The sequence below is a fragment of the Lynx canadensis genome, chromosome B1, assembly GCF_007474595.2.
Source record: "Lynx canadensis isolate LIC74 chromosome B1, mLynCan4.pri.v2, whole genome shotgun sequence".
Lineage (NCBI taxonomy): Eukaryota > Metazoa > Chordata > Mammalia > Carnivora > Felidae > Lynx > Lynx canadensis.
The window spans coordinates 204,862,940-204,876,303 of record NC_044306.2 but is presented as its reverse complement, the minus strand read 5'-3'; the positions used below and the strand labels follow the sequence as shown (position 1 = coordinate 204,876,303).

At 49.6% G+C, this 13,364-nt stretch overlaps 1 protein-coding gene across 2 annotated transcripts in view; it reads left to right on the top strand.

The window, feature by feature from the left end:
* Positions 1 to 13,364, top strand: part of NSD2 (nuclear receptor binding SET domain protein 2) — a 92,727-nt gene that overhangs the window by 28,686 nt on the left and 50,677 nt on the right. Inside the window, exons 2-3 of one of the 2 annotated variants that reach the window (XM_030314363.1) lie at positions 1,480 to 2,103; positions 4,188 to 4,350. In XM_030314363.1, the coding sequence (XP_030170223.1) occupies positions 1,567 to 2,103; positions 4,188 to 4,350 (700 nt within the window). In that variant the 5' untranslated portion in view covers positions 1,480 to 1,566. Of the gene's footprint in view, positions 1 to 1,479; positions 2,104 to 4,187; positions 4,351 to 13,364 lie in introns of those variants that run through there. The other variant, XM_030314365.1, reaches the window with a different exon arrangement.

Genomic DNA, 13,364 nt, shown 5'->3' with positions numbered 1-13,364 from the left:
GAGACAGCTGAATAGAAGGCACCATTACTACGATGCTTCTTGTCATCAGCCCTTAATTTGGGCCTGGGCAGGGAGGGGTGGATGACAGAGATCAGATGACTGGCCTGAGCATAAAGCACACCTGATTTGGGCTGTCTTCTCACTTTGTTACTCTTGATGTTTGGCTTCCCCCCGTCGTCAGTCTGGAACTAATGATGGGCCAGGCATTGGGAGATCTCGTTTTCGGCTGTGCTGACCAGTAACCTTGGGCATTTGCCGAACCTCTGCCTGGGAGTCCCCCTCAGCCGTGCCCAGACGATCGGTTTGGTTTCTGAGCCCTTCCCTCTAACCCTTTTGCAAAGGCCGGCCTGTCTCTGTGCCAGCCACCTCAGGTACCAGCACTCACCGCCACGGGGCCGATGAGCCACTTGTCACAGCCACACTGCTGGCTCGTGGTGGCATGGCTTGTGTCTTCTGGCCTGACTTTTGTGTTCTCCCCCTTAAAAGTGGTTCCCTCCCCTTCCCCCTTCCCCCTTCCCCCTTCCCTTCCCCTACCCTTCCCTCCCCCTACCCTTCCCTCTTTCCTCTTCCCTTCCCATTTCCCCTTCCCCCTTTCCCCTTCCCTTCCCCCTTTTCCTTTCCCCCTTTTCCCTTCCCCCTTCCCTTCCCATTTCCCCTTCCCCCTTTCCCCTTCCCTTCCCATTTCCCCTTCCCCCATTCCCCTTCCCTTCCCCTTCCCTTCCCATTTCCCCTTCCCCCTTCCCCCTTCCCTTCCCCTTCCCTTCCCATTTCCCCTTCCCCCTTCCCCCTTCCCCCTTCCCTTCCCCTTCCCCTTCCCCCTTCCCTTCCCCTTCCCTTCCCCCTTCCCCCTTCCCTTCCCCTTCCCTTCCCCCTTCCCCCTTCCCTTCCCTTCCCCTTCCCCCTTCTCCCTTCCCATTTCCCCTTCCCTTCCCCTTTCCCCTTCCCTTCCCCTTCCCCTTCCCCCTTCCCTTCCCCTTCCCCTTTCCCCTTCCCTTCCCCTTCCCCCTTCTCCCTTCTCCCTTCCCATTTCCCCTTCCCTTCCCCTTTCCCCTTCCCTTCCCCTTCCCCCTTCCCTTCCCCTTCCCCTTTCCCCTTCCCTTCCCCTTCCCCCTTCTCCCTTCCCATTTCCCCTTCCCTTCCCCTTTCCCCTTCCCTTCCCCTTCCCCTTCCCCTTCCCCCTTCCCCTTCCCCTTTCCCCTTCCCCTTCCCCCGTTCCTCTTTCCTTCTCCTTTCCCCTTCCCTTCCCCTTCCCTTTTCCCCTTCCCTTCCCCCTTCCCCCTTCCCTTTCCTTTCCACTTTATCATTTTGTGACTCTGTCTCATTTCTGTGATACTGGAGCTGCCTCCTATGACCGAGGGATTATGTGAACGTCATACATGGTCTCACGATAAACCACACAAAGCCGTAGAGGTGTCAGGATACTTCTGTTAGGTTCTAAACGTGATGTTTCTTTTTCTTTTTGTTTTTCTAACACTGTAGTGCTCTAGATACGGAGCGTCTGGGCTGAATGCAGTTTAGCATCAAAAGGGTCCTCTTTCTGTCGAGAAGATTGCGAAGTGTGTCAAGATGAAGCAGGCACCGGAGACCCTCGGCAGCACGAACGGGAAGACCCAGAACTGTGAAGTGAATCGTGAATGTTCCGTGTTCCTCAGCAAAGCCCAGCTCTCAACCAGTCTACAGGAGGGGGTCATGCAGAAGTTCAACGGCCACGACGCACTTCCCTTTATCCCATCCGAGAAGCTGAAGGACCTGACGTCCCGTGTATTTAATGGCGAACCTGGTGCTCATGATGCCAGGCTGCGCTTTGAGTCCCAGGAAGTGAAGGCGCTCGGGACGCCGCCCAGCACCACCCCCATCAAAAACGGCTCTCCGGAGATTAAGCTGAAGATCACCAAAACGTACATGAACGGGAAACCTCTCTTTGAATCTTCGATTTGCGGGGACAGTGCTGCTGCCGTGTCCCAGTCAGAAGAACACGGACAAAAACCGGAAAATAAGGCCAGAAGGAACAGGAAGCGGAGCATAAAGTACGACTCCTTGCTGGAGCACGGCCTTGTTGAGGCAGCGCTGGTGTCCAGGATCTCGAGTCCCTCCGACAAAAAGGTGCCTGTGAGGAGGCGTGGCCCGGGTGGGGTCGCGCGCAGCAGCCCCTTCTGGGCGTGGGACGCGGGGCGCAGGGGAGGAGAGTGTGCCCCCTCGCCCTGGGTCCACCGGGCTGACAAGGGAGCCCGGCTGTGGCTCAGGCGACCCTGTGTTAAGTCTCACAGCGGCCCGCCCGCCCGCCCGCAGAGCCAGTTGTGAAACTAGGGACTTGACTGAGTGTTGGAGAGTGAAATGGATAAAAAGAGGTAAAACCGGTTTCTAGACCCAGGTTTGGCCAGTTCCACACCCCTTGACCTTCAGGACTTAGCCTGACGACGAGAGAACTCCGAGGGTGCTGGGATCTGGCTTCCTGGTGCCATGTTGGGGGGGGGGGCGGTGCAGGGGGGCTCCTGTCCTTCCACATGGTTTGCCATCCGCTCTTGTCTCCTGTACCCGGTGGTCCCGCAGACGGTCCGCCTCCTTGAGGACTGGGTCTGCCTTGTACCTTCACGCTCTTGGTTCCCAGTGCGGAGCCCAGCACTTGAACACGTGTGAGCAGGTGTTCAGTCCTCAAAGACGGGTGGAAACCCCTGCTTGTGATGAAGGACTGTAGGGGTTTATGCCACCATGTCTTAAAGTGGCACTGCGATGGCCCGCTGCTGAAATGAGTATAAGCCATGTAAAGCGGCCAAGGAGACTTGGCCTTGGCAGAAGGAACTAGGGAGGGTGCCAAGGGCTGACGGTGTCTGTGGTCTATGTGAACAGAGGCTGGAAGGGGCCTGGGGTCCTTCGGTCTTTAGTCGAAGCTCCAGGCCCACTTGCAGGGGTAGGGAGAGGGAGCCTGAAACCACTTTGGGTTGGTATCATCACCGAGGTTGGAGTATTTAGTTTAAAATTACACTTGAGGAATTTTATTTACAGTTTCCACAGATAAAAGGGAGAATGTTCAAAATTCCCTTGAAATCGTTAAAATAATGAAGATTTTTTAAGGTTTGGAAAAGTGAGTGCTCAGGAGCTGTTTGGCTCTTGCCAATGTATTGCAACGGTGAATTTTTTAAAAAAAAAGATGAATTTAGCGAGCTGGGCTGATGCAACGAGGGTCTGAAGTTCGCGTGGTTGTGGGGGACCTCGCTCGTCCATAGGGAAGAGGCTGGTGCAAGTTACTCCTGCTCTGCCAGTCGGTTTTGATAAACTTGGGTAAATACCTGAGTTTTGACTCTCATCTTCAGAGTGGGGTGGTGACCCGCCACATGGGGCTCTCACGTGGCTTAGAGGACACGAAAATGCAAAGCTGGGGTGCTGTGGGCTAATCGGAGAGCCAGCACGTAGCAGCTGTGTGCCAGCCCTTAGCACCGTGCACACGGGTCCTCATAACACACAGTGAGATCTCAGAGCCCTTATCCTTGGTTTACAGACGAGGAAACTGAGGCCCAAACAAGTTCAGCAACTTGCCCAGGTATGTAGAGCTCTGGGAGAAGGCTCGGGAAGTGACACTCAGGAGGAGGCCAGGAGCCATGCTGACCTTGCTTGTCCCACTGGAGGGACTGAGAGAGGAGTGGGATGGCCGTGGCCCCGGTCAGGCCTCCAGCTCCTAAGTGACTCATGTTCTCAGGAAGAGAAATGGAGGCTCAGAGACCCCTAGGACCCAGATCACAATGGAGCTGAGACTTGTTGCCAAGCCCTCCTGAGGTTCTTGCCACCCTGGGTCCTTTTGTGCTGGGTGACACAAGTGCTCCCGAGAACTGACAGACCCATGGCTGGGGGGCGCGGGAGGGTCAGAGTATGGATCCACGCTTCCACGAAAATAACTTATTTGACTAGCTGAGTAAAGCACCATTAAAGACCACCCACCACACCAAGGAAATAGAGCTATGTAGGGCCCTTCATAGTCGGGTACCTACTGTGTGCGGTTTGATGAAGTGATAGCAGGGGAAGCACTCTCCTTGTGTGTGTGTGTGTGTGTGTGTGTGTGTGTGTGTGTGTGTGTGTGTGAGAGAGAGAGAGAGAGAGAGAGAGAGAGACCTCTAGCCTGCGTAATCTTTGGATAGAAGATTGGATTTAGGGGTACTTAGATTGTTAGTATGTATTTTGTTGTTCATTTTCAGGTTGCGGCTAAGAAAGAGTCCTGTCCAAATACTGGCAGAGACAAAGACCACCTGTTGAAATACAGTGTTGGCGACTTGGTGTGGTCCAAAGTGTCCGGTTACCCTTGGTGGCCGTGCATGGTTTCTGCTGACCCACTCCTTCACAACTACACCAAACTTAAAGGTATTGTGTTTATGGACTGTTTTTCCGTCTTTCTCTTTTTGCACTTAATCTTTCTAATCTCCAAACTTTTTTCTTACCTTTCCTTAAACGGCCCTACTGTGGTGGTTCTTTTTTTGTTTTCCTATTTTAAAAAATTGTGCTAAAATACACATAACATAAAATTGACCATCTTAACCATTTTTTAAGTGTGCAGTTGAGTGGTATTGAACACGTTCACAGCATTGTACGACCGTCTCCACCATCCGTGCCAGAGCTCACTCACCTTACGGGTCTGGACCTCTGTGCCCATTAAACGCTAACCCCCATTCCTGCCCCTCCTGGCCCCTGGCGCCCACCGTTCCGTTGTCTGTCTCCTTTTTGTGGTTTTGGTTTGCAGTGCCCTCAGGATTAGTGATGCTGAGCATCTGTTCACATGCTTATTGGCCATTTGTATGTCCCTGCAGAAGTGTCTGTACTAGCCCTTTGCCCATATTGGAATCAGATTTTGGTTTTTTTGTTGCTGAATTTACTGTGGTTCATTTTTGCAACGTTAATACTTGATTTGGATGTAACACATTGCCATTTCTTTTTATATCCAACTCAGACATTTACCTTACCTGATTGAATTAGTATTATTAATTGAGGAGTGGTCGTGGCTTTATGTTGCTTTTCAGGTTTTATGGTAATTTATTATCGTTTTAGATACATAATGATTGCTTGTTTCAGTGTGATTTTCAGAAATAGCATTTTTAAAACTTTTTATTTTTTTTAATGTTTATTTTTTGAGTGAAAGAGTGTGAGTTGGGGAGGGGCAGAGAGAGGGAGACACAGAATCCCAAGCAAGCTCCGGGCTGCCCCTGTCAGCACAGAGCCTGATGCCGGGCTCAAACTCACAGACTGCGAGATCGTGACCTAAGCCAAAGTCGGATGCTTAACCGACTGAGCCACCCAGGCACCCCTAAAACTGTTTGTTTATTTTTGAGAGAAAGAGAGAAAGAATACAAGTGGGGGAGGTACAGAAAAAGGGGGACAGAGGATCCAAAGTGGGCTCTGTGCTCTCAGCACAATTGACAGGGCTCGAACCCACAAACCGTGAGATCATGACCTGAGCCTAAGTCAGGTGCTCAACTGACTGAGCCACCAGGCGCCACCCCAGAAATCGTATTTTATGCTAAGTTTGAGTTATAAAGATGTCCCAGTTTACTTTTTAGGCCTGTGGGGAGAAGGAAAAACCAGAAATGATCTTTGCATCAGGAAACTTGGGAATATAAATTATTGCACGGAGCAGTTGGAGAACAGGGTAAGAATACAACGTGTTGATACAGATTAGAGCAGATCCTAACATAAGCAGTAATTGGAGAACTCACAAAACATAAAAACTCTTGTGTTTCTGGAGCAAAAAACGAGTTTGGATGGTTTGAGATTTTTCTGGAAAGTTCTTTTAAAGTTTGACTTGAGTTTGAAGAAGGTGCTAGGTGTGAGTACAGGGTTGGAGCTGAGCCGGGTAGCACCCCACAGGTCTGTGCACCCTTCTGCAGTGTGGGTGACTAGAGCCGGGGGCTGGGCCGGGCGGGCTCCCGGCCTCCTCGTGCGGTTGTCCGGTCAGCCTCGTGTGGCCGCTGGGCGGGACTCGGGACGCGGCCCCCCTGTTGCCGGGCTGCAGCCCTGGGTGGGGCTGTTGCTCACGCCGGCTGGCCGCTGGGGAAGGGGCATGGGGGCGCCTGCCTGGCCAGCGGACCGGAGGGGGGGACGGGCTCAGGACGAAGAGGTCCACACTGCGGTGGCAAGTGCCTCCGTCTGAATTGTGCCCGGCCTGCTGTCCCTGGAGGTGGTTGGCCTCTGCCTTGAGGCTCGGGGACGCGCACGTGCTCAGCACGTGCTGTGGCGGGCCGGCTGCGGTTCCCGCCCCGTGGAGGACTGTCAGCGTCCTCAGCTTGCCAGAATTGGTGGGGGGGGGGGGGGCTCTTCCACAAGCCTTCGGGGGCCCCAGGATGCACCCCGGAGGCATCTAGACCTGGAGTGTGGAAAGAAGTAGTTGAGACGGAAGCTGGGTGGCCACACAGGTGCGGACGTGTGGCGTTGCTGGACCCTTCTCAGGGCTCAGCCGCCTGCACGGGGGCTCAGCTGGTTAGGTGTCCGGCTTGATTTCTCCTCGGGTCGTCATCTCACGGTGGGTCAGTCGTGAGCCCCCATGTTAGTCCGGCTCTGCGCTGGGTGTGGGGCCTGCTTGAGGGTCTCTCTCTGTCTCCCCCCTGCCCCTCCCCACTTCGACTGGATGTGTGCGTTCTCGTCCTCTCCCTCCCCACCCCCCGCCCCAGCTTGAGTGCACACATGCATATTCTCTCTCTCTCTCCCTCCCCCCCTGCCTTCTCTCTCTCTCTCTCTCTCTCAAAATAAAGAAACAAGCCAGCCACACAGCAAACTGAAGTAAAAGTCAGTGTGGCCTTCATGGCTTCCACGTCTCTGGTCTGCCTAGCACATCACAAGCAGTTTCTTTTTATTTTTTTTTTTTTTAATTTTTTTTTTTTCAACATTTATTTATTTTTTGGGACAGAGAGAGACAGAGCATGAACGGGGGAGGGGCAGAGAGAGAGGGAGACACAGAATCGGAAACAGGCTCCAGGCTCTGAGCCATCAGCCCAGAGCCCGACGCGGGGCTCGAACTCCCGGACCGCGAGATCGTGACCTGGCTGAAGTCGGACGCTTAACCGACTGCGCCACCCAGGCGCCCCAGCAGTTTCTTTTTAGTGTCTGAGGATTTCTGCTCTGTTTACATGAAGCTCCTAGCTTGTCCGACCCTTGTAACTGAAGGAGGCTTTTGAATGTCTCTTTGTTCCAGCTACTGGGATGAATTAACTTTAATTTCATTACATCTTCCCCCTGATGTAGAGCAAAAGAATTCCCGCAGTCTCCAGCAGCCTGTCCAAATGACGTGCAGACACAGCACGTTTTTATTCATCTCTCACTTCCTCTTTCTTTACTCTTAGAGCCTTCACTCCAGCCCAGGACTTTTACTCTTTTGCCTACGACATTGGAGCATTCTTCTTCCAGCTGAGGTGTGGGCTCTGGACTTAGCCTGCCGGGGCCCCGCTCAGCAACTTGGTCTGGTAGTGAACCACTTAATTTAAGCCCCCGTTTCCCTCTGTATGGAAACGGAGGGTAATGATACCAGCCCTTGTTTGGGAAAGTCTCAGCGTGGTGAGTGGTGAGCGTTCAGAATCAGGGCTCTTTCCTGAAAACGTTCCTGTTTGACCAGTTGTTTTCCCCTGCACGGCCCTAGTTTTGGGCCATTTAATTTAAGGAATTTTGTGCCATTGTTAGTGCCTCGACGTCCCCAGATGTGGCCTGGCTTTGACAGCCGTGCTGAAGGGTCACACTTGAGTTCCATCTTGTCTTTTGTTTGTTTTGTGGAATGTTTTATTTATTGTTCGCTTGCTTTTTTTTTTCATTAAAAGAATTAAAAAAATTTTTTTAATGTTCATTTATTTTGAGAGAGAGAGAAAGAAAGCATGAGTGGGGGACGGGCAGAGAGAGAGGAAGACACAGAATATCCAAAGCAGGCTCCAGGCTCCAAGCTGTCAGCCCAGAGCCTGACGCGGGGCTGAACCCACAAACTGTGAGATTGTGACCTGAGCTGAAATTGGACGCTTAACTGACTGAGCCACCCAGGCGTCCCTGCTTGCTCGTCTTCTATTTAAAAACCTTCCGAGCGTATAGTTCAAAGTGGGACAGTATGCTGGGCACCCATGCACCCTCACCTGTGTTTGTGAACTTTACATGTTTTTTTTTTTTGACCTGTTCCATCTCTCTCTGTCTGTGAACACTCTCTCTCTGCCAGCCCGCGGGAACGTAGGCGCAGGCCTCCTGGTGCCTCACCTGTACACGTCAGCGGGGTCTTCTGAGGACAGGGACCGCTTCCTGCCCAGCTCAGCACCAGCTACATGCAGGGGAGCCCTCCAGCAGTGACACGACGGCCCTTGGGTGGACTTCCCCAGGATTTTCCCTGTGCCCGTGTTTTTCCTTTGCTCGGGATTGGATAGGGTGCCTGCGTTGCACCAGCTGGCCCGGCTCCTCAGGCCCCCGCGGTCCAGCACGGCGCTCTGTGCCCCCAGCCCCGTTCTTAACTGCGCTGCCGTGTTGTGATCAGACTCAGGAGTCCCGTGCAGGTGTTGAGGGAGGGGGCTTACGTGGGGCCTGTCACCAAGTACCTGCTCCTCGCAGCGCGTTCCTCCAGGAGTTGTTTGGGGACACAGGGGAGGGGGCGCTCACGATTACAAGCAGATCACCTTGGGAAGAGCGGTACTGTGCTTTTGAAAAGTAGTTCAGAAGGAGGAGGGCCCAGGTGAACGCCCTGCCCTCCTGCCAGCTGATAGGAGGCTCACGTGACCTCTGAAAGGAAAAGGGGTCAGAGGAAACCATGAGGACACGTGTCCTGGTGGAATTGCTTGGGGAGCTCTTGGTGTCTGCTGTCCCACTTCTCGGTCGCTGGTGGCTGACAGAGCTCTCCAGTGGAAAGGTGCAGTCCTTTTTTGTCACTAGTGAGTGCCCCGTGGCCATACGTGGGCACCACGTCCCCCCGCCAGCCCTTCCCCACGCCCTCCCCACTCCTTTATGACCCATCGGCTGAGCAAATGTACCTGCCCGTTTTTATCCTGCTTCCTCCTGTGTTTAATTAAGTGGCATTTTTCTGTGAAAATGAGCTTCTTCCTAAACACTTAGTTATGTATTACAGTCCTTACTCTTTAATGCCCTAGTTGTCCCAGATTTTAACCAGCAGAAGTCCCATTAAGTCCCTTTCAGCTGTGTCCTTTTGATGTGTCTCAGTGAGCCCGTGAGGGCTTCCTTGTGGAGACCCACAAGACGCTCCATGCACACTTACTTACACTCTGCCGTGTCCGCCATTTCCTGGGAGGAAAGCTGGGTCCTTTAGAAGACGGCGGTGTGTGGAAGCCCACGTGTGGGCACTGCTTGTGTTCACGGCTGTGGGAGACCGAGAGTTCACCAGGGATGTGTGAGGTAGGTCTCCAGGCAGGACGGAGACCTGGCTGCAGGTGGAACTTTGGGGTCCGTTTATGATTTCTGAACACTTGGCATGCAGCAGCCCCTGGTGGGTTGACATGGTGAGTGATGGGCAAGCTTTGGGGGCTCAGGCATCCTCACTGGGGGAGGACAGGGACCTGAAGGAAGGACGGCTTCTGGCATGGCGCTGGCTGAGCATGGGGATCTTTTCCCTGTGAGGCACAACTCCCTCACCCTACCCCTACCCCACCCCAAGTTTTCTTTTTTGCGTAGGCGTACTTTTTTTTTTTTTTTTTTTTCTACTTATCACACTTGGATTTATAGTTGTGGTTGAATCTGGATCTTAGTAATATACTCAGATTTAAAAACCCGGTGTTCAACATTCATGCAGACGAGAATACAACTCCTAGACCACAGCTCAATCGAGGCTCCTTTGAAAGTGTAGATTCCCTTTGAGAAGCTAAGTTAATGAAAGTCTTAATAGCATGTTTGTAACAGGGGCGCCTGGGGGGCTCAGCCGGTTGAGTGTCGCCATTCTTGATTTCGGCTCAGGTCATGATCTCACGGTTCCTGGGATCGAGCCCCGATTCGGGCTCTCTGCTGACGGTGTGGAGCCTTCATGGGATTCTCTCTCTCCCTCTGTCTCTGCCCCTCCCCTGCTCACACTCTGTCTCGAAATAAATAAACAAACAAACAAACAAACGTTAAGACAGCATTTTTGTGATACACGGTAGCAGGACTTGTCTGGCCTGTTATTTACCAGGGTATCTTAGATGGATGAGCAGCTTTGAGGCCTGACTCAAGTTGGAAACAGAAGATAAATGTAGGTTTTTAGATACTACACTATGAAGAGAACAATTGTCTTGCACCTGAGAGCTTCACCGTGTCCAGGGTATGCCCGTATCGCACTAGGCTCCTCATCAGATAACTGCTGTCTGGAGTCCAGTCATTTTCTGTTGTGGAAAAAATTTTTGTCACATTTTCTGTTACGGAAGGTCACGCTCATTGCTTTATTTCTAAATTCCAGCATTTTCAAAAAATATGATGGGTAATCTGGTCTTCTCATATCTTGGGTTATCGTATCGCTTCATAGTATCATCTCCTTACTGATTTTTTCTTTTTGGCTTATTCTTTCAGTTACCAAGAGAGGTATGTTAAAATGATCGACTGATAGCCAACCTGCCTTCTTCTGGTGGCAGTTTTTTGTCAGTGTCTGCTTTCCCTGTTTTGGTGCTCTAGTGCCCTCCAGGGACTAAACCAGGAAATTCAGGCATGGTGATACTTGTCCTTTATTTTCTGTGGAACTCTGTGGTGTCATGTCCTTGTGATTTTGTCCCTGTTCTCTATTCTTGCTTCTGTAGACACTTGTCTGCATTTTTTTTTTTTTTTAATTGCTGCTCTTCCTGCCTGGAGCTTCAGCTGCAAAGCAGCCTTGTTTCTTTGTGGGGTCCATTCTGCATGTATGGGTGACTGCTGTCAACTCAAAGGATTCGCAGAATCTGGAGAGATTCTGGCTCATTCTAGCCCAGAGGGTCAGGGTCACCTTGAGTCCAATGGGCCATGATGGGGACAAAAGGATTGTAGTGCAAAATTAGGTACCTGGGTTATTGGTGGAGGATAGGTTCTTTTAGAAGGTTGTGTGGGTAGGGGGAGTCAATGACAAGTGTTTTCATACTGAACATGATTGACGAACATCAGAAATCACAGGAAGAAATAATTACTAATAAATGGTGGGACAACTGGTTAATTATGTGGTAAAATAAAACACTGAGATATTCACCTCTTGAAGCAGTGAAATTCATATGGATTAAAGAAACCCACAAAACTAGGAAAAAAACTGGGTTATATTGTTACCAAATTTCTAGGCGGGAAAGAACTTCAAAACTAATTATATTTAGGGGCGCCTGGGTGGCTCAGTCGGTTAAGCGTCCGACTTCAGCCAGGTCACGATCTCGCGGTCCGTGAGTTCGAGCCCCGCGTCGGGCTCTGGGCTGATGGCTCAGAGCCTGGAGCCTGCTTCCGATTCTGTGTCTCCCTCTCTCTCTGCCCCTCCCCCGTTCATGCTCTGTCTCTCTCTGTCTCAAAAATAAATAAACGTTAAAAAAAAAATTAAAAAAAAACAAAAAAAAAGCCAAAAAAAACTAATTATATTTATTTTACAAACCTGGGATCAGACTATAGTATTTTTCTCTGCTTTTTTTTTTCTTTTCACTTTCTCTGTAAGGAGTCTTTTTTTGCGTAATTAACTTTTGATAGAAAATAACGTAAGTTCATATTGTTTCATTATATGCGCTGTAACAGACCTTCTTTGTTATGCGAATGGTGTGACATATGCCTATAGTCATTTTCGTGACCAAGGAAAGTTCTTTCAAAGTATTAAAGTAATGGAAGAAGTCACAAATCTCTTAACATAGTTTTGAATCTCACCTATTGTAAAATCAAAGTATACGTACATAAAAAAAATTTTTTAATGTTCATTTTTTTGAGAGAGACAGAGCATGGTGGGGGAGAGGCAGACACACACACACACACACACACACACACACACACACACAGAATCTGAAGCAGACCCCAAGCTCTGAGCTTCCAGCACAGAGCCTGACACAGGGCTTGAACCCACAAACTGGGAGACCATGACCTGAGCCGAAGTCAGACACTTAACCAACTGAGCCATCCACACACCCCAAAGAAGTGTGCACATTTAACAAACAAATCAAATTCTATTAAGAGTTTAATAGTGAAAAATAGTCCAGTCTCCTCCTCAGGGCTAATGTATTTTTAACACTTCCAACATTTTCTTCTAGTTTTAACTACTTTTATTTTTTTTTAAAGACTTTATTATTTTTTTCAGAGCAGTTTTAGGTTCACAGAAGCATTAAGGTACAGATAGCCCACCCACACACATGCACAGCCTCCCTTCCCATCAACATCTTCCACCAGAGTGGTACATTTGTTATAATCAATGAACCTACAGTGATACATCAATCACCCTAAGTCTGTAGATTAAATTAGGTTCCTACTTGGTGTTGTGTATTCTATGGGTTTGGACAAATGTGTAATGACCTATATCCATCATTATAGTATCATTCAGAATAGTTACACTGCCCTGAAGAACCTCTGTGCTCTGCCTATTCATCGCTCCTTCCCTCTGAACCTCCAGCAAACACTGATCTTCTTACTGTCTCCATAGTTTTGCTGTTTTCAGAATGTCATATAGTTGGATTAACTACTATTTAAAAAAATTTTTTTAAACATTTATTCATTTTTGAAACAGAAACAGAATGTGAGTGGTGGAGGGGTAGGGAGAGAGGGGGAGGCACAGAATCTGAAACAGGCTCCAGGCTGTGAGCTGTCAGCACAGAGCCCGACGTGGGGCTTGAACCCGCTAACCATCAGATCATGACCTGAGCTGAAGTCACACGCTTAACTGACTGAGCCACCCAGACTCCCAATTAACTACCATTTTTGATTTATCATTTAGATATTTTCTGTTGATTTTCTATTATGGAAAGTGATCCCTTCCATTATTTCTTATTTCTTTTCATCCTCTGCATATAATTAACTTGCTGTTTTTATTACATCAAACATAAATGTTCACATAATTTTGACTATGTAAATATCATTGAGTGAAAAGAGAAGTGTGTTCTATAATTGCATTTTCTTTCTTATACAACCTTTTTTTTTCCTGGAGTTAATTATTGCCTTTGTTTTGTTTTGTTTTGTTTGAAAAAGTAGGCTCTTATGCCCAATATGGAGCTTGAACCTATACTCCGAGATCAAGAGTCACATACTCCACTGACTGAGCCAGCCAGGCACTGCTGCTTTTACTTTTAAATCCTGTGCTTTGCTGTCTATACAGCCTTATTTATTTTTCTGTCCCTGAAACTCCTCCTTTTATATAGATTTTTCTGTTGGGGGGAAAATGTGAAAACCTGTGTTTGCTATTTTCCTTTTCTGCTCCCTGGATCTCGTTTTTTAACCATCTTTCCTTGCTGCTCAGATTTTCTTTTGCTATG